The 20,237-nt window shown below is 47.9% G+C and overlaps 1 protein-coding gene across 12 annotated transcripts in view; it reads right to left on the bottom strand.

Moving 5' to 3' along the window:
* CUX2 (cut like homeobox 2) overlaps positions 1-20,237 on the bottom strand; it is a 220,328-nt gene that overhangs the window by 58,354 nt on the left and 141,737 nt on the right. For all 12 annotated transcript variants that reach the window (XM_065568751.1, XM_065568743.1, XM_065568745.1 and 9 more), the window contains one exon: positions 11-89. In XM_065568751.1, coding sequence (XP_065424823.1) covers positions 11-89 — 79 coding nt within the window. The remainder of the gene's footprint in view (positions 1-10; positions 90-20,237) is intronic.

The raw sequence follows: 20,237 nt of genomic DNA, 5'->3' as shown, positions 1-20,237 counted from the left end.
CAATCCTTACCTGGTGCTCCAATTAATTGCTTGTAAACACTGAGGAAAGCCGTCTCAGCCTCCTTGCTTCTTTTACTAAGTGCAATCACCTGAGGGGAAATAAAAATACCAAGTGAGGAAATGCGAAACCAGGGCTTCAAAGAAGAGAAGAAACCCGTGAAGGCCAGGCTCTGGGCTCAGCTAGGCCGGCCTGAATCTGGAGCACTCCCATCAGGCACATGCCTGGATTGCAGCAGGGATACTCCAGATTGGCACGAGTGTAACTGAGCTCAGAATTCGTGCCCCGCTCCAAAGAATTAATAATTACCACCTACATTCGCCTCGCCCCGCGGGGCTTGTGCAACTCCAGTCACTGCAAAGCTGCTGGGTCTGTTCTCGAACCAGTAAACAAGACTAACACTTAACAGCCTTTGACCCTTTATTTTATTGCTTGGTGCCGCTTCTGATCATAAGTTATGATTGCTGGGGGGTTTCTGGCTCACTCTAGGAATTATTTTTAGCAGAGGTCACCGCTGACTTTAAGATCATAATAGAGCAACGCAGAGTCGGAGCGCCTCTAAGGCATGCTGCAGGATGCTCTTTGATCAAGTTGTTTCCGCCATAACTACAGGGGTCTGACAGGGACCTGGGGTGGGGGAAGGAATTGAACTCCAAACCGAGGTCCTTATGACCAGAGAAGTGCCAAGAGAAAAAGATTCTACGAAGTTTACAACGGCTCTTGCGTTGCTGACCTAACTGACCTGTGCAGGGTTTAGATTCCACAGAGACAAGGAGAACCTGGGGTGTATTTCCCAGGTCCTGCAGGTCAAATTACAGCACACAAACCTGTTCCACCAACTTGTTTGCTTTTTGCCTCTATATGTTTTGCCAACTCCCATGATCTTCGAACTTTCTTATTTAATGGCAACCCCGAAGATGCAGCCACGTCCACACGTGCTGCCCCTCTGCTGAGCTCTTCGCAAGGTCTAGTTCTATTACGTGGTTTGTCTAGTTGACCGGAGTTGAAAATGGGACTGGCATATTCGCACGTGAACACTGGAAGTGATATTTCCAAGGAAGGGCCTTATGGGCACTTTATAAAAAGCCCAGGGATAAGGGCTCATCAGAATGAATAATAATGCTACTGGATATGTGTCTAGCCCCTTTCATCAAACGCGGGAGAACATTTAACTGAACTGTTATTATCCCTGTAGTACAGATAGGAAAGTGGGGAACGGGCTCTGCCACTGACTTCCCCTGAGACCACAAAGTCACTTAGCCTCTCTGGCCCAGATCCTGGGAGGAATTAAGACTCCATTGAAATCAATGGATGTTAGGAGCCTAACTACCTCTGAAGATCTGTGCCTTGGCTCCTCAACTGCCCTGCCCTGCCCCTCGGGGTGCTGTGAGGTTAAAGGTATTAACATTCGGGAGGTGCTGGGGCTGTCTAAGTAGATACACAGAGCAGGCACACACTTTGCGTGAGGTCACGCTGGGAGTTGGCACATTTGGGAACAGACCCAATGTCTCCCCTGCTTTCAGATCCTTCTTCCATCCATCAGAGCAACTGACTGCCTTGGAAGATGGCCTCGCCATGTGTCAGTGCTCTGCACATCCCTCCCATCGGGGTCTGTCTTTGCTTTCTGATAGTTGAAGGTAACGGGACTTTCAAGCAATCAGAGGCTAGGGACACTCAAAGCACAGGATCGCATCCCTGATCATCTTGGCTAATAGCCACTGATGCACCTATCCTCCATGAACTTCTCATTCTTTTTTAATTGAATTATAGTTTTGGCCTTCACAACATCCCTTGGCAAGGAGTTCCACAGGTTAACAGGGTGCTGTGTGAAGAAGTACTTCCTTTTGTTTGTTTTATACCCGCTGCCTATTCATTTCATTGGCGGGTTCTTGTGTTATGAAAGACGCAAAACTCTCGCTGGTACCTACCAGGCTCTCCACGCAGGCACCCTCGCTGCAGAGGTAATGGCACAAAGAATCCCACTTAGAAGAACCTGGTAGGACATCAGCACCAGGCACCTCCAAGCAAAGCCAGCCTGTCAGTGCCTCCCTCTAATGCCTCACCCTAGTGAAAGCTGTCAGTGACATTTCACTGGGGACAGGTAGCGCATTTCAGCTCACCTTCCCAGCTGCCACTCAACCCGCAAGTGATCAGGAAAGCCCAAGCGATCATTAAACTCATAGTCTCATAGATCACAACTCATAGTCAGCTGCTCTCCAGCACTGTTCAGCTGCAGGTCTCACAGGGCTCTACAAGAGACGACCGGTATCATTCCTCCCTTGTTACAGATAGGGGGCAGAGAGAGCTCAGGTGAGTTGTCCAAGGTCACACAATGAGTCAGTGGCAGAACCAAGAAGAAAAGCCAGGTTTCCCGACTCCCAGTCCAGTGCCGTATCCACTGGACCAGCAAATTATGCAGCTCAGTCGGCTTTATTTGCTTCTAACCGAAGGTGGCTTAGTGCTAGCCCTGACTGGAGCATATTCCTTACCCCCCCAATGTTACACATGTGGAGCCCCTGTAGCGTGCTCTACAGAAACGGCTCCAACAGCCCCAGGCTAGCCAACCCTGCCGACGTGGGCTGGCAGAGAGGCCAGCTGACGAACAGAGGCCAGCCAGTGCGCTCACCTCGCTTCAGTACATGCTTCGCAGTCAGCGTTAAGCAGCACCACACTGCCTCTGTGCATGAATCCGTCCCTCCCCTTCGGGAGGAAAAACACCCGCTGTTAAGGAAGAAAGATACGGTTGGCCAGTCACAAGGCGTTTACCTCACTCTTCTCCATGGCCCTGAAATCCTGCCAGATGCAAGCAGCTGTGCTTCCATTCCCAGGCGTTGTCTGTTACGTTACATCCCATCGTTAGAGCTGGACCTTCCACGCGCTGGGCAGTTATTTTAATTTGGAGCCCAGAAATCCAAGAGAGGGCTCCGGGGGAGCCCCACAGAGAGCAGACATGGGCAAGACAGGAAACACAGCTTTGCAGTTAAGGCACAACACTGCACTGGGATTCGAGAGACCTGGGGGTCAACCCTTGGCTCTGCTACAGACTCACTGTGTGACCTTGGTCAAGTCACTTCTTCTTTCTGTGCCTGTTTATCCAACTGCAAGACAGGAATGAGGAGGACAATACTGCCGCTGCTTGTCCAATCTATTTAGATTGTAGACAGGGGCAGAATCATCTCTATTCGTCTGTCCAGTGCCAAGGGCAATCAAGCCCCACCAGAGATTGCGACTCTGTGCGCTATTGTAATATAAATATAACAACGACCACGACAGCGTTAGCAGGAAGAGAAATGTCAGGAGGTCAGAACAAGTTTATCTGGCTGAGGTTCTGTAGCCACTGTCCCATTTACACCCCATACATCTCTGCTGCCCCCTGGAGGGCAGGAGTTCCCAGGTGCCCACATGGCAGTGAGGCGGGAGGAGGTTGTCAAAAGGATCCATGAAATTAAACAAAGTAACTAGTTTACGCCTGGTGCAGGACCCACACCCTGCGTCCTTTGCCTTTGGCTAAATTCCTAACACTACAGTAATGTCACGCCAAGATAAATCATTGATGCGCTTTGAGTAAATGAAAATTATAATTTAATGCTGGAGCTTAAATAAGAAATAAGCATTTCACCTTTTATTTAAATGGCAGGTTGCTGAGCTGGGTCCAACAACACCCCCCCCCGAAAAGCCTCGGCCATGCTGACATCTTCAGGTCAGGGTGGGATGGCTGAGACCCCAGTCTCCCCCTCCCTTTGCCTTCAGTCCTCACAAACCCGGGGGCCTTCCCATCAGGGCGTGCGACCTCCCCGAGGGGCTGCGGCCAGACTCCCACTGCGCCATTCAGAAGCGTTGCATGGCTAACAACAGACCAATACATTAGTCCTGCCACAATATCCCCATTCAACATTGATGAGCATGAATCTTTTACTCCAGTGAATTTTTCAGCATTTGCCTACACAATCCTGGTGGTTTTTCCACCCGCCCCACCTGATAGAGCTCTTTGTTCACTAAGGTCCTGGCCGTCTAAAGGTTTTTAACTTCCATCAAACTCAGTGGGAGTTAGGTACCTAAACAGCCTGGAGAATCTGGATCAAAGTGACTTGGTTCAGAACGTTCACGTTCATCCCTGATGGATTTGCTGATGCCGGAGAACATGATCCGTCGCCTTCCAGCGCTTGGATAGACGGGGGAAAAAAGAGGTTCAAATTAGGGAACCCGGGACAGGCAAACATCCCCTTCCAAAGAGCGTCTCTGTGCTACCGCGTGGATTTCACCCCAAGCACGAGCTGCCAAGGAGATTGAACTGAGTCTCAGCACAGAGTCTAAGGACGGAGCGGGTCTCTGAAGGCTGTGGGGAGGAAGTCTGCATCAGCCCTGCTTGGAATTGGATAATCAACGATCACCTGACTCTTTCCCGAGCGCTAAGTCTCCGCTCCTGCATCCAGCTGAGCCTCTAGGCAACCCCCCCTGACCTCGCCGGGGCACTGAGTAGCCATGGCAATCCGCCCACGTGCTGTCATTGGGGGAGCAGGCCCTGAATTCGTAACAGAAGTTAGGGGAAAGGGCTGAACCCAGAGCGGCGAGTGAGACTGGGATGGCGTCTGTCTAGCCACATACTCCAGCTTGGGTTGCTGAAGCGCCAGGTCAGTGCAGGCTGCCTGGTTTAGCGAGCTGAGAACCAGGCTGGGAGCCTGGAATTGCAGGGTTCTAATTCTCTCTCCTCCATGACTGGCCGGCAAGGTCTGGGGCCAGTTCCTGGGCCGCGTAGGTCAGATTTAAGTGGCAGGTAGGCAAGTAAAAGGAAGTGGCCCAGGGTACTTAGCCCGTCCGATAACAGCAGAACGCACTGATTGGGCTATAGCGTATAGGGCTTTCTAGGGTGCTCACTGCAGGAATACCCGAGAGCCTCACGGATATTAAAGCATTTATCCTCGAGTAGGAAAGTATTATTACTCCCGTTTCACTTATGGGGAAGACTGAGGCACAGAGAGGTTAGATTCACGACGGGATTTAGAATCTAGCTTCCTGGAAGATAGGAATCCTAGACGCCCTTTTGGGGTCTGGGCCTTAAGCCCATTCTGAAGTGCTTTGCTGAACTGAGGCCGCAGTGACTTGCCAAGACCCCCAGGAAGTCTGCGCCAAAGCTTGGAACAGGCTTTGGATGTCCCATGTCCCAGCTCAGCGCCTAACCATGGATTTCGTTGTCTGACTTTAGACAGCCACATTGGAAAACTTTGGCTTTGACCTCCCGGTGGCTCCTTTTCCCCATCCTCATGGGGGCACTGGACAGATTCGCTATTGAATGTTCATTCCGTGCTCTGAAAGTGTAGAGCATTGATTCCGTAAGTGCTCAGGGTTATGATAAAGCCCCTGGACCAACCGCACTATTGTAACGGAATTCCATTTATTCCAGAAAAAGTCAAGGATCAAAAAACATTGCCCTGTGTTAATTTATCCTCGGCAAGAGTTACCCTGAAATCTCACCAGGAAGCCAGGCTGATCTCAGGGAAAAACCCATCAGATATATTGTACTCTAACATTTGCAATAACTCCAGAGCTAAAAATAAGACAATGAGCAGCTTGTCTGTATTAATCATCACCTTCCACCCAAGGAAGAGCAGTGGTCTTGTGCGCCTCTAGAAAGAGAACCATGTCCTATTTGAAGCTACAACTGAACTGGTCCTAACTGGCAGAAGTGGTATGAGCAATGGCGTAATCATCAGTTACACCGATCACGGATTTGATAATTATCGAACCAAGTCCTAACTTCCAGCCGCAGCACAGTGACAGCGCCGCAATCTCACCAATCTAAAGGGGTGAGAGGGGTTTTTTGGGGGGGGAGAGGGGGCGGGGAGGACAGGGATTCTTCCCATTGCTAGAAAAGCTTCCAACCTCCACACAAGAGTGAATTTAAATTGCTTGTTGTCATTCAAAACAAAAGCAAACCACTCATTTGTAATTCACCAGCCACCTGAGCAAACCACGTTCCCCCTCCACGCTCACAGTCACTAGAGCACAAAGATCATTTTTCTATTGTTAAAATTGCATAAGCCATGGCTTTTTTTAGCATCTAATACACAGACCCACTTTCTCATTCTAGTGCTTCCAGCATCTTCGAAATTTGGGGGCTTTCTTTAGCATTTCACAAACAAATTCAGCTTCAGGGGGTTTAAAAGAGAAAACCACAAACACAGCGGCAATAGGCCAGTAACGCAAGCGGAAAACTATCAGAGCTGTGTGTGCATTTTAACTGGACAAAGTTCCGTTCTCTGCATTACCAGCTGCACATCATCTCTAGGTGGTTTTAGAAGCCCTGATTTAAGGCTCCTCCTTTTTACAGTAGGAGAGGCTACTGCAATGCTTCTGCACTAGAATACAATATCCCTATGGAGCCCTTTTCCATCTCTAGCCTATACGTTACGATGAACGCAGACTTTGCCTTCCCGGAGACTCACCGTTCTAGTGCAGTAGTTTTATCAGCCAAGAACCAGAGAACTGGGTTACTGACATTCATTAGCCATCGCTAGCACAACAAAAGGGCACGATGGCTCAAGGCCAACATTTTCAAACTTGGGTGCCTACAAGTAGCCACCTAAATACATACTAAGGGCCCAAAGGCATCTACTGAAGTCAATGGAAAGTTTCCATTAATTTCGGTGGGCACAGGTTGGGTCCTAGCTACTCCCTAGAAGTGGCCTGCTTATCAAAGGTGTTGAGCACGTGCAGCTGAAGTGGAAAATAGGCCACTTGTCCTGATGCCTCATGAACATAGGTGCCTAAGCATGAAGCACCCACCTTTCAACCTTATGACCCATGTCAGTGACATGTAACTTTCCATTCAAATAGGTAGAGGGTTCTCACTGGAGAGGAAACAATCATTGGCGTTGACTTTTATTGGAAGTGTTATGGCAGCCCAATTTTTACTTTATAAAAGCATCGCCTTGTATCACGGGCTGAGACGAGAACTATTTAGTGTTGACCCTACAACTTGTGCAAAAAGCGCCATGAACTCATCCCATGGAGCAATGAATTAGGAAAGAGCAGAAATTGTACAGAATCCTGGATTCTCCTTGGGTTTTATGTTTGTCACGCGGGCCCACTGGGGCTGGACTGGGATTCAGGAGACCTGAATTCTGGTCCCAGCTCTGCCATTGACTCACTGAGCAAATCATTTCATTCCTCTGTGCCTCAATTTCCCCCTCCGCAACGTGTGGCTAACTCTGCCTCCCTGCTTACGGAAATCACTTTGAGATCTATATCAAGTCAAGAGCTCAAGGGGCTTCAATATTTTTTTTCCATTTTTAAATGGTTTTGGGGTTTCATAAAATCTGTAATATTCAAATAGAAAACAGAGAAATGTTCATTCTAGTCAGAAACCAAAAGTATGTATTTCTGTGTAAAAGACATGTTAAAATTCAGACACAATAGAGGGTCATACTTCCAGTACTGAACTTGGTTCTTTTTTCTATGAATGAACAAAATCATTAAGTACCCCCACATGCACCTCGGCGCGCACACACACAAACCCATGCAGTTAAAGTGTAAAAGGGTAATAGAAGTTTTGGGTTTTTTTAAGAGGAACTCTATCTAGCCCTCTTCACTATGATATTTGAGCAACCTCAGAGTCACTAGTGGATTTTATCCCCACAGCCTCCCTGTGAAGGAGGGCAGAATCCCTCCCCATTACAGAGACTGGAACCAAGGCCCAGGGTAGATTATACAACCTGGCAAAGGTCACACAGGAAGTCGGTAGCTCAGCCGAGTATTAAAGCCACAGATCCTGAGTCCCAGGTCACGCCTTATGGACTAGACAATCTGCCTGCCTGGGACAGGAAGGTAAAAGCCAGGGATAGGGTGACAAGCAGAATTAAGAGAGTAAATGGACATGCTCAGACAAAAATCTCAAATGCTAAATATTACTACAGCGGGCGTTCTGAAACACTGTACTGCCTTTGTTAAAACACAGTCATAAATAATATTAACACTTAGTGTTTCTACAACGCTTTTCATCTTCAAAGCACTTTAAACTTTCAAATCAATTTTTCAATGTATTATCGGAGATTAATCACCTTAGAAATATACAAAAGACTTTGCATCCACACTTTAAATAAACCTTAACCCTTATGAAAAAGGCCAACAGTAAGAAAGGCAGGCCTTTCTATAGGGTTAGAAAGCTTCCCACAGAAATTAACCGAGAATTCTTTCCTTGTTACAGAATTCCACAGGGCTGGTTCCAACAATCCACAGAAAGGACATCATTGGCTTAAATTTGATGGGTGAAATGCTTTCATGGGAAGTTTTGCCGTTGACTTCAGTGGGGTCGGGATGACATCTCATAGGTTTTGCTATCGTTTCTATGGAAGCTTGTTACATTTTATAGAACCCTCTTGATTCCAACCCTATTGCAATCTTTTCCTGGAGGGCACTGGGAGGTCACGTTTGCCACAAAGCAATGGAAACCCAAGAGTGACTCCGTTCAAAGGTGAGCAGTTTAATCATCAGCAGGGTGATCATCACGCCAGTCTGACTTTTATGCCTGAGCCTCTCCCCAGCACTGAAGCGGGGCTGTGGTGCCAGCCAAGCCCAGCTCCCACCACAGGGAAGCCCCGAGCTGAACAGGACTCACGAGACAAAGCCCACAGTGGAGATAATGTGGTCAGTGAGGTGCCCATTCCACCGATGTTAATGAAGCTGCTGAAGGACAATCCTCAGACTAAAACATGGGATACAGGAAATAACGCATCACAGCCACGCGGCGAGGACACCAATTCAGTCCCGTTTTACGGGAAGGGTGCTTTTACAAAGGGTTAACGCAGGAGCTGAGAGCGCCCTGGTGAAACACACCGGAATGATGTGACAGGTGCGCTCAGACACGCTACTCCCGTTTTACCATCCGCAGTATTTTCAGCCAGTAGTTGGCTCTGCTCTTTCAGGAAATGTCAGCTAAAAAAAATTTAAATGACCTTTTCCGGATAGAGATAATCCACCTAAATATCAGCCAATCGCTTGAGTTTTTAAGGCGAGAATAAAATCATTCTGGAGACACTCCGAGTGTATTTTTCCCTCCTGCAGATGGGCCACCTTAAACTATTCTAGAAAATACATTGCTAGGAACTGTTAGTTTTGAGGATCAGCAAATGAAATAAATACACTGAAAAAAACTTCCAAGGGATGGTGTTGAGTTTTTTGGCCTAGGTTTTTTTTTTAAACAAATCAGCTTTTACAAAACCAGAACTGAATTGTTTTCATGACTGGAAAAAAATCTCAGTGAAAGTTTTAGAGTTGAATATTTCCCAGTGGTACCAGAAACCCCAGCAAAAGACGACAGGGCTTATACATCACAACTAGAAAGTGAAACCGACCTCCAGCACCCATCAGACTTCACTGCACATTGGATCAGGCCCGTGGCTGAGTGGAGACAATTCTTCTAGTTTCTCAACGCCACAAAATATGAAACACGGTAACTTCCTGGTTAATTATGAACATTTAGCCCCACTGCTCTGGGGTGGGGTGGAAGTTTGGTCAGTGGGGTTTGCTCCTGCTCCCAGTTAAGTCAATAGAAGTTTTGCCATTAATTTCAATGGGAGCAAGATCAGGCCCTCTATTTATTAGGATTTGATTTTCAAACACTCTCATCATTGGCCTTACTCTGCTCCCAATGGAGTCAGTGGTAAATTCCCACTGGGCGCAAAGGTAGGCCAATGCTGAGCGCTTATGAAAACCCCACTCATGGCAATGTACCCGACAGGGAAGAAATTCCCTCTCTGATTTTATCTGCACAGCCCCGATTCCATTTGAGAACCTTCCGCCCACCCTTAGCAAGAGCGTAAGGAGCACGTGTGGGCAAGACACAAGTCGTCAAGTGAGCGAGGACCCACAGAGGCTGTTTAATTGCCTGACACAGCTCTGCTAGGCCAGTCCTGGGGATTAAATATTACATTTGCTGGGAAATGACGTGACGGGCTGGAGGTTGGTATTTTACCTGAGTTCTAAAAAAAAAAAAAAAGTGAAATGTCACACTGTAACTGAAACTGAGCAGTTCGTGACTAATCAACCAACCCTGACTAATCAGAGCACTCTTCCTTTTTCAAGGCTGCCCCTTGGGCTGGGCTTTACATACAGGGTACTATCCTGTCCAAGACTCCTTTCCTACATGGGTCAATAGCATGGGCTGAACTGCACCGAAGTCTGAGTTTCCCCAAGGAACTCTTCCACCCACACGAGTGGTACTGACCTATAGAATACAGCTGGCTTTTAAATAAGATTCCCCTTTGAAACCAGCGGGGAGTTCTGAATAAAACCCAACGGCACAATGTGGCCGGCTGTCCTTCTCCAGGTGAAAAGACAGCAAGAATGTTTGTGTGGATGGGGAGAGAAATACAGCCTAATTCAGCCCTGTTATACACCTGTGCCACTCCATTTAGTTAATCAGTTATGCCCTTCTTACCGCAGGGTGGAAATTGGCCCATCGGATCTAATTTCAAATCACTTTGTTGTGTGAAAAATATATCACAGTATAGAGACATTTTATACTATGTGAGTGGCTGGGTTCGATTTCCTTCCCCAGCCTGTTTAAAATATTTTGGGGTTTGATACCTAGTCAAGTGATAATTTAGATCCAAGATGTAGGGTTTGTCTTAAAGCAAGAAAGAAAGGTTTTAAAAATTGTGAAAGCAATACAAATATTCACATGCATTTAAAAACAAGAAAGGTGAGTGAAAATAGAAGGGTTTGGGCTTGGATTTATACCAACATTTGCAGTTCACGGTATCTACCTCCCAGACTCTGCTTCAGGTTGCTTGGAGCAGGAGAGGGAGGAGAAACTGACTAGAAACAAAAAGTGAAACTGACCAGTGAATTTCATAGCTCCAGCGGAATGAAGGGCAAAGAGTGAACCAACTGCACAAAAGGGGGAAAGCTACTTAGATTAACTTTGCGTTAATCACCCAAGGCAGGGAACGTGCTTTTCAAAAGGAGATCGTTTTTAATTCGACACCCCACTTTAAGACAAGGAAAAAAGGAGGAAGCAACAAGGAAGCTCACACGCAAGCACATCCCAGATCAGATGTGGAATTATTTACAAATGTGCTCTCTGTTCACTGGATGGAATTTGCACCTGGGCAGAGGGACCAGCACCAGGCTTAGGTACCACTTATGACTTATTGTGGGGTGGCACCTAGACCTGGTGCTGGGCCCTCTGCCCAGAGGTGAAATCCACCCAAACAGCAAATGCTCCAAAACAAAGGTCCAAATCCACCCAGAACCTTGCAACGCTGTATTCTTCTGAGATCTCTTTCCCCGACCCGAGTCTCAATGCCTGTAAGGAGGCACTGTCCACATGGGTATAATCCTATCAGAACATCGCTGCCAGTTAGATACATTTCACTCAGATGCAAACTCCCAGCTCCTTTGTGTGGTGTTTCATGGGCAACCTATCAGCGTAGCTGGTTTTCCCACCCTCCTGATTGCAAGCAGTAATGGGAGAGGAGCTGAAATGCCTGCTGCCAGCCACGAGATCACAGAGATGGCCATTTGAGATGCTAAACCTTCATTTAACTGCTGTTTTCCCTCGCCCCTGCAAAATCCTCCAATGAGCCGAGGTATGGCAAGCACTCAGCTATTATATATCGATGTAACATTAATTTCTTTTTTGTTTCCTTCCACAGTGTACACTGACTCCAGGTGAGAAAACGCAACTGTGCTGGAACAACTTGGATTGATGAATTACATTTATGTGCCGGGTCTTTTTCATGGCTGGTGACTTTCCAGCAAAGCAATTATCACTGTAGAATGCATAATAGCCTAATTAATTACTATTGTCAGACTGGCCTCTGTGCCATGATTATACCTTATGAAGCCAACTTTTTAAACATTTGGAAGCAGAAATATTATTATAATTGACTGGCTAAATGGTTAAACTCTCCTATCTCTGTTGATCCTTCCCAGTATCAAAACTTTGTTAACCACCAATGATATGACCACCTCAGCGTCTCATCTCAAAGGGAGCAGAATCTGAATTGCATCGGGGTGGTTTTATTATTTTGAACATGTGATCAAATCCAGGATGAGAATTCAGTTATTTCAATCTAAATCGTCAGAGTAAAACAAAGGTGTGTGTGTTTTTTAAGACTAGGAACACTGCAATGGAGGTCTCCAAATGTTAAATGCAAATTGTGAAGGAGAGAAAAATCATAGTTTTGCACTCTCTTTTTTGCCCCCTCTTCTTTTTTTGTGATGTATAAAGAAGGCCTGTAGAAGAATAAAGAAAGAAAGACTAGAGGTGGGCGGGGAAGAAAAGAGAACTTGCTGTCTTCTTTTCCCCCTTATATTTATGAGGAAGGTCAAATCAGGTGTCCCTTGTTATGAGAGTTCTATGCAAAAACAGCTTGTTGTGTATGTAGATCGTCAATCTGAACAGCGCCATCTACTGGTGCACAAGAGTATGTAACATTGTTCATAAGACTGTTGGTTCAATAAAGTTGTTGTTATGTACTGCAACTCCTAATGTTCCCTGGTTCTGGTTGGCGACTCCATGTGATTGCTTCAAATCTTTTTGCTTTTTTAGTTAGCACATGGATCTTTTCTTCCACCTCTTTATTGCTCTGTTTAAAACACTTGTTTTTGTTAAACTCCCATCTAATTCAAATACACAATAATCACTTCAATTCATCAGATTTCCATTTGAAATATGGGATGTCCTAACCCTACAAAGCTTTCTGAGTGTCTTGTGTTCTTCCTTGCAGACCCTGTGAACAAAGGCCTGAATTTCTAACCTAGAAAACAAGCAAATGCATAAATAAAATTATCCCCTGAGAAAAAAGAAAGCCAAAACTTCTCGGGAGTTCTTTATGCACCATAAAAATGCCCCCCCCCCCCCAAAAGTGCTGCTACATTTCTTGAAGGAAATGGAGACGGGAGAGGTGCCCCTCCAATTTCTAACGCTGCTTCCTTTCAGGGACAGGCAGCCCTTACAAAGTACAAGCAGCAAAAACCAGAGTGGAGTGACCACTGCGGAGGAATTACTGGCAGCAGGGCAGCGTGATCAGAGGCTGGAGAAAGGATTGTAACAGGGCTGACTGTTGGATGGTAATTGGTTTTCAGCCACAATGAAACTGGTAATGAAATCAGCAGGAAAAAAAACCCTGCAGAGGCCCATGGCTGGCTGAAATAAAACAACCTCCAGGGGAAATCTATCCGAATGACGGAGCAACAGCCCCAGATGCAAAAATGGGTGGCTTTTGCCAGCCAGGTGAGCAAATAATAATTTGGCCTTGTCTAGCATCTTTCATCCAAGGAGCTCAGAGTGTTCTATAAAGCTGGAGCAGTGTCATCATCCTCCATTACACAGACAGGGAAACTGAGGCACAGAGCACTTAAATGACTTGTCCAAGGTCACGCAACGAGGTGAGGAGCAGGGATAGAACCCAGGTCTCCTAACTCCTGTGTCTTCTGATGACACGGCACCCCCACTGAAACTCAGGTGGCTTGGAGCTGTTCAACGTTAAAGCAACTAGGCAATACTCCCCAGCCAGATGCCTTGGGGAGAGAAAAGCATGCCTGCCACTGGGTAATACTATGCTATACTGGCCTCAAGTGGTTAAGGTGGCATTAAATAAGAATATCGGACGCAAAGGGGAGTAAATACATACACACAAGAATTCACAGGAGCACAACGTAGCCACCTATCTTGCTGCACCGATCCAATACAGCACCTGGGCAAAACCCCTCCAAGCTGTAAAACTGGGGGAGAGCCCAAAGTCTGGGACACAGGTGGCTCACCTGCAGACTACCTGAGTGACGTCGAACCAGCAACCTACTCCCCCCTGTGCCTCAGGTCCCCGTGTGTAGAGTGGGGATCGCGTTTCCATCCCTCGTGGGGGCTGTGGAGTTACAATCCAGGAGTGACAGAGCTGCTCAGATCCGACGGTGACGAGAGCCACACAGGTAACTTCCTCAGCGGGGGGCTTGTCCTGCCACCCCCCCAGATCCGGGCTGATTCAGCGCTGGGGCCCATTTGATCCCCCGTTCCATGGTAATGTCAATAGCTGAGGGATTCAAGGGCAGAGCAGCCAGTGTAGCAATAGGTGCTGTGCAAAGGGAGGCAGCACTCTCGGCTGGGGCTCGGTCAAAGCCGTCGGGGACAAGAGTGACTGAGGGAGACAGGAACGGGGGGTTTATAATGGCTGGGCTGTGGGGAGCTGAGCGTAGTCACCCTAGTCTCTAATGGAGAGGAAGAAAATAAAGACAAATACAGGGGAGAAGGGGAGAGATGACAAAGGGAGACAGGATCAGCTGGGACTCGGAACGGGAGATCCACTCAACAGAGACCCCAGAAGACACCAGCTATTCTGGAAGGAGGAGGGCAGGTACACCCTGCGAGCGGGGAACGTCCCTGCCCAGCCAGGGACGCTGCAGCATTGCACGGCCCGGGGCGGAGAGCTGCAGACAAGAGGTGCTGAAAGCAACAGCACGTTTCCTAGCCAAGGAAATATTGCTGGAAAACAGACCGGGGAAGGGGACTGGGTGAGTGTGCAGCAAACAGCAGAGCAGCGAGGGATCCCCCAGGGAATGCTACAGCCTCAGCTGCCTGGAGAGGCTGCGAAAGGCAGGGCTGGAAAGGGAGCTGAGCTGGGCTGCAAGGGAGAAAGCACTTAGCAAAGCCTGGCTGCTTCCCTGGGGGGACAGTCCTTAAAAGTGGCTCGTGAGAGCCGAGAAAGGGGGATGGATTGTCCAGGAGGGAGAGGAACGCGTGGCCGCCTAGGGCTGTGGACGATCCCCAACCAGGAGGCGCTAGAGAGGTGGAGCCACGCTGGTGGAGGACAGACAGGATTGTGTCTAAAGTGGGGCAGGAGAAGGAAGCAGGACAGTTACCCGCTGGCTGTGGAAAGGGAGAGGAAGGAGGGAGTGTGTCTGGTCAGAACTAGGAGTTCCCGTCAAGCCCAGGGTGCTCTGGAGCAGTAGCGCCGGGATGGAGAGCTGTGGCAGGTTTCCAGGAGGAGGGAGTAGGGGGAGATGCTTTCCCAAGGCCAACCCGCAGTGCTGAGCGAAGGCCAGGGGGCCTTAGTAGGCAGCATACCAAACTCCATGTGCCCCACCTCTAACCACGTCGCCAGAGCACTGTATCTGACCCAAAGCCCTTCGAAGTCAGTGGCCTTCAATGGCCTTTGGATCAGGCTCACAGGCAGGTCTCGGACAGGGATCAGAGACAATTTTGGTCAAGAGCTGCCAACTGGCCGTATCTTCCCTGTTAGCGACTAACGGCCACACATTTCCCCAGGCATCACACAATCCCACGGGAACTCAGGCACAGCAGGTAGCCCCAGTGGAGCGAAATGAAACGAAATGTTGGGATGAAAGCTAAATCTGGAACATGCCCATTGTCTGAGAGTCCCTGTCTTTTCCCCTAGCGTGCTGCAGCCTGCGAGCCAGCAGCTGGGAAGGGGGGTTATATATTTCTAAATATTTTCCACATACCGCTCAGGCTTTGTAACCCAGTCCATTAAAACGCTTGTAAATGCTGAGACTCCGAAGACACACTAAGGAGCTGCTGCATTGAACTGTCATTAAATATGTTGGATATTACCCTGGGACATGGGAGTTCGCATTCTTTCCAGCGCTGCTCACGCTGGAGTCCATTTCTCTGAAGTCAGAAAGCTTACAACATTTTCACGAGGCCAAAAAGCAATTCACGTCAAAAAGATCAATAATATAAAAATAAAGCCGGAGAATTCTAGTTAAAGGGGATATCCTATAAATATGTTGTTCACGTTCGTGAATCTAAGATGAAAAAAAATTAATCAATATAGTTCTTTAGATGATGTTATTTCTAATGAGAAATATTCCAAGACGCTGCAAATAACTGCTTTAACGGAGGGAAAAAAAGCATTAATAATTTACTTTATAAAGCATATGATACTGAATGAAAGAAAATTGCTGCTGGTTCTTAATTTTGTTGTAATACTTCCTGACAAGCTCAATGATGCTTTGGCCAAGTTCCTGATATTAAAGTCAAAGGATGTTAATCTCATTAGAATTTTTTCCGAGGATTCCCCCTCCCATCACACTAATGCCTTGCTGGCTTTGGTTACTTGATGGGAATCCTGGTTATTTTCAAACCCCATAAATCTCATCAGGTGTATCTTACTTATTAGAGTGCCAAAACCAAGAAGTTGGCACGTGAGTAATCCTAAGGAGAGGCACTGTATGAGAGAGCAGAAAAACCGAACGCTCTCTCTGCGATATTTGGAGCAGTCAATGGTCAGGCCCAACAGCTCAGGGGATACCCCCAAAATACAGGTAAACCCCAATTATGCAAAGGTCCCAGGGGAGATCCCAAGCCATCACATAATCAGGGTCTTGGACAGTTGTCTAGGTATTTAAGGCATATATGGCCCCCAATTACTGAAGTACCTGTGGAACTCTTTGCCAGAGGATGTTGTGAAGGCCAAGACAATAACAGAGTTCAAAAAAGAACTAGATAAATTCATGGAGGATAGGTCCATCAATGGCTATTAGCCAGGATGAGTAGGGATGGTGTCCCGAGCCTCTGTTTGCCAGAAGCTGGGAATAGGTGACAGTGGATGGAGATCTTGATGATTCCCTGTTCTGTTCATTCCCTCTGGGGCACCTGGCATTGGCCACTGTCGGAAGACAGGATACTGGGCTAGATGGACCTTTGGTCTGACCCAGTCTGGCCGTTCTAATGACCCTCACAATCTGATGTATTTATCCTTGCAGCACCCCCGTGAGGAAGGCCAGTGCCTGTGATCCCCATTGTACTTGAGGCATAGAGATACCCAAGGACACATGGGGAGACTCTGGTAGAGCCAGGAATTTAACCTGGGTCTCCCAAGTTCTAGACTAGCACCCTAACCACTGGTCCACCCTTGAGCTCTACATTGCAAGCTTCAGCCAGGCAGGGCTTGTGAGCTCAAGATCAATCCCAAATATCAGATAACGAATAGGGCACCCCCCTCGGTCCCGCATCCTACGAGTCCTTTGTGTGCATGGCTCACTCCCACTGGATTCTGTGGGAGGGCACACACAGAGGCGCAGGCCTCAGAATTTCAGCTGAGCGCGTGACTCTAAACGCCTAGGCAGATTATGTCTTTTCTTTAAAACACCCATTTGTATCGGATGGAAAAATACCGCCACAGATCCATGGTTGGTGTGATCTGATAGATGAAGCGCCCTGTGATGGGTACCCCATGCCATGCTAACGGGACACCTTTCCAAGGGTCACACATCCACTGCTGACTTTTAAGCAAGACCCGAGTCCTGCACAAGCGCAGCAGGCCCCGGGAATGCGCTTTGAAACTGTTCTAGCCCTGGCTCAACGGAATGGTGACCACTGGTTGGGGTTCCACCTGTTCTCGGCCCCAAAGAAAACTAGAGTGCAACAGTTCCCCACTGCCATCAGCGGGTGTCTCGGTGGGCACTACCAGAAAGTCAGGAGGGAAGAGCGCTAAGACCTTGATACCAAGGCCCCATTGGCCACGTCTGACTTGCAGTTCACTGCTGAAGAGAATTTTTCTGGTGACTTGTACTCCCCTGTTTTGCTAGTAGCTGGTAAAGCTGCTCCTGCCCCCCTGAACAAGTCGTTCAGAGAGGAAATGGGGAGGGATCATTGCTGTGCCACTGGGAGCCATTCAGAAATCAGCTCACTAGGGTGCTGGGAGAGCCGATTTTTCATCCAGTGCTTTGGGAAAACTTATCGAGCCAGATCCTCAGCTGGTGTAACTCCGCCTGGCTCCACGGACCTCGCTGGGACGACCCTCATGCTCAAAGAGAAGCAGGTGCTTAAGGACTTTGTCAGGTTGGAACCAGAAAGCTCAGCACCTTGCAGGACTGCGCCCCTACGTGGCACAGCGGCCAGAGTTAAGGGGGAATTCTAGAGAAGCTCACCAGAGCCAGCTGTGAGACTCTGGACTTATTGCAACAGCCGGACAATCTGGGTTGTCCATTTTGGGCCTAAATCTATAAAATATTGTGGGGGGGGGTAACATTACTCCTGTGAGTAATCCCATTGACTTTAATGAGGTTACTCCTGTGAGTAAAGTTATTCATGTGGGCTTCCATTTCTGCAGAATCAGACCCACAGATTGTAAACTCTCTAGGGCAAGGAACTTCTTGTTCAGTGTCTACAAAATGGCCAGCAAATTCACGGCACTATATAAATATTGTAAGAAAAAAATGAATATGAAAAATTATAACCTGCAAACATTTTTCAACAGCTTTAATGCTGTAAGCCTCGCTGGAGCACTGCTGCAGCCAGGAATGCCAACTGGCAAGTAATACATTTACTGAGAACATCCATGCTCTGTCCTGACACTCAGAAATTATGCGGACACATTTTCAAAGGTCAGGAAATGCAGCCTGCAGCACACAATAAAATGCACACAGGGGCCCTGATCCTGCTGTTAGATCCCCACAGGCACATCCCTGCAGAGCAGGGACTTAACAGATTTCAGAGCTCGGGCTATAAAGTCTAGAGAATGATTATTTGGAGGCAATTTTGGATGATACCTTTTATCTACCTAAGGCTCTTATCTGGCCCCCAGCACTGAGATATCTGAGCACCTCACAATCTTTACTGTATTTATCCTCACAGCATCACGTGCTGTATTCTGCCGCAGAGGGGCTAAGTGACTTGGACAAGGTCATGCAGGAAGGCTGTGGCAGAACTGGGAATTAAACCTGGCTTTCCCAAATCCCAGAGTGGTACCCTAACCCCGATAGGACTGTTCTTATAGTAAATTAAAGGCTCTTTTTATAGCAGAGGAAGGGGAGGAAATATTTCAAGATTATTTTGCCCTTTTCACCAGTGTAAACTTTGTTTTGTTTTTAACTGACAGTCGGGTTTTGATTAAATTTTATTTTTTTAGTGCATTTACTGACCGTTGGCAACTGTAAACCACCTTGTATTGACGCCTAATCTGCAATGAAAGGCTTCGGAATGAAATGAACGAGGCTGTGAGGAGCAGATTGATTTTAGATGGTCAGCAAGACAGGGTCACTGCAGAAGCTTTATTCTTTTCCAGCTTTCTAAAAGCCTGTAAGGGCCAGGGTGAGGATGGGGGAAGCAGGCTCTGACTGGTGGAACAGAAGAAATGGGTGAAGGGCAGGGGAAGAGAAGGGTGTATGGATGATGCTGCAGCTAAAGATGCTTTTGAGAGCTGATGGGAGAAGAGAACTGTTCCACCAGCGCAGGGGAAGAAATAGTTGGAGATGGGCCCATGCCGCAGATTTCGAACCCTGAAAATCCTGGGGAGGATCCACGTGGGGGATGTCTAAGCCCTGAGCCAGGTGAAGCCATGACGGTAGGAATTGGTGGCTACCCTCATCTTAGTCCAAGCTTCCAGTCCTAACGCCTTCAGCAGCACCAGGCTCCAATGGACAGGATGTGGTGAGCCCTGCCCCGGTATGTAGAAGTCAAGCTGGGGACCTTGACTCTGTTGCCTGTATGGGTGGCAGAAGGCTGGGTACATAACCCAGGGGTTAGCCCTCTCCCCCTAGACACGCTGCCATCCAGCTCGCCTGCATCACTCCCAAAGGAGAGCGTGCCCAGCCAGTCACTGCTTCACAGGCCCACCAGTGATGCCCTTTCCTGCTCTCGGGGCACCAGCACCCAGGGGAAAACCTCAGGCCTCCCATCTCAAAACCACACTCAATCATCTCCCCATGGAGAAAACACATGGGGCTCCCAAGCCATCACTGCTTGGTGGCCAGGAATGGGGCCTCGTCCCTGCCATGGATGGATAAGCAGAGGGAAATTACAGCCCCCAAATGCAGATGGCCCCCAAGGAATGAACTCCCGCTAACTCTCTGTGCGCTGGATGGAATCCACAGGGAGCCTCTCCCTGTTAGATTCATGAACTAGAATAATTCCAGACCAGGGCACAGGCACTGCCACCGGGGATCCAACCAGCTCAGGATCTTCTCTGGCAGAAGCCAGAACCAGCTCCTCCAGGAGGAATTGTCCCTCATGGACAATTATTGGAAGAAGCCGATAGAGAACCTTTGTCTCTAATCCCCAAAAGTTGGCTTGTACCCTCATGTGGGAGAGTTTAAATCCCTTCCACACTGCACAGGATAAAAAAAATGCTAGACATTCTCATTACCCAGGGAAATGTCTAGCTTTTTTTTTTTTTGGATCCCACTAAGCTCTTGGCCTCAGTGCTGTCTTGTGGCAGAGAGTTCCACAGGTCAATTCTGTAGTATGTAAAATAGTATTTTCTTTTGTCAGTTTTAA

The sequence above is a fragment of the Chrysemys picta genome, chromosome 15 (genome assembly GCF_011386835.1).
Source record: "Chrysemys picta bellii isolate R12L10 chromosome 15, ASM1138683v2, whole genome shotgun sequence".
NCBI lineage: Eukaryota > Metazoa > Chordata > Testudines > Emydidae > Chrysemys > Chrysemys picta.
Note: the sequence above shows the minus strand (reverse complement) of the source record. Positions and strands in the feature narration are given on the sequence as shown.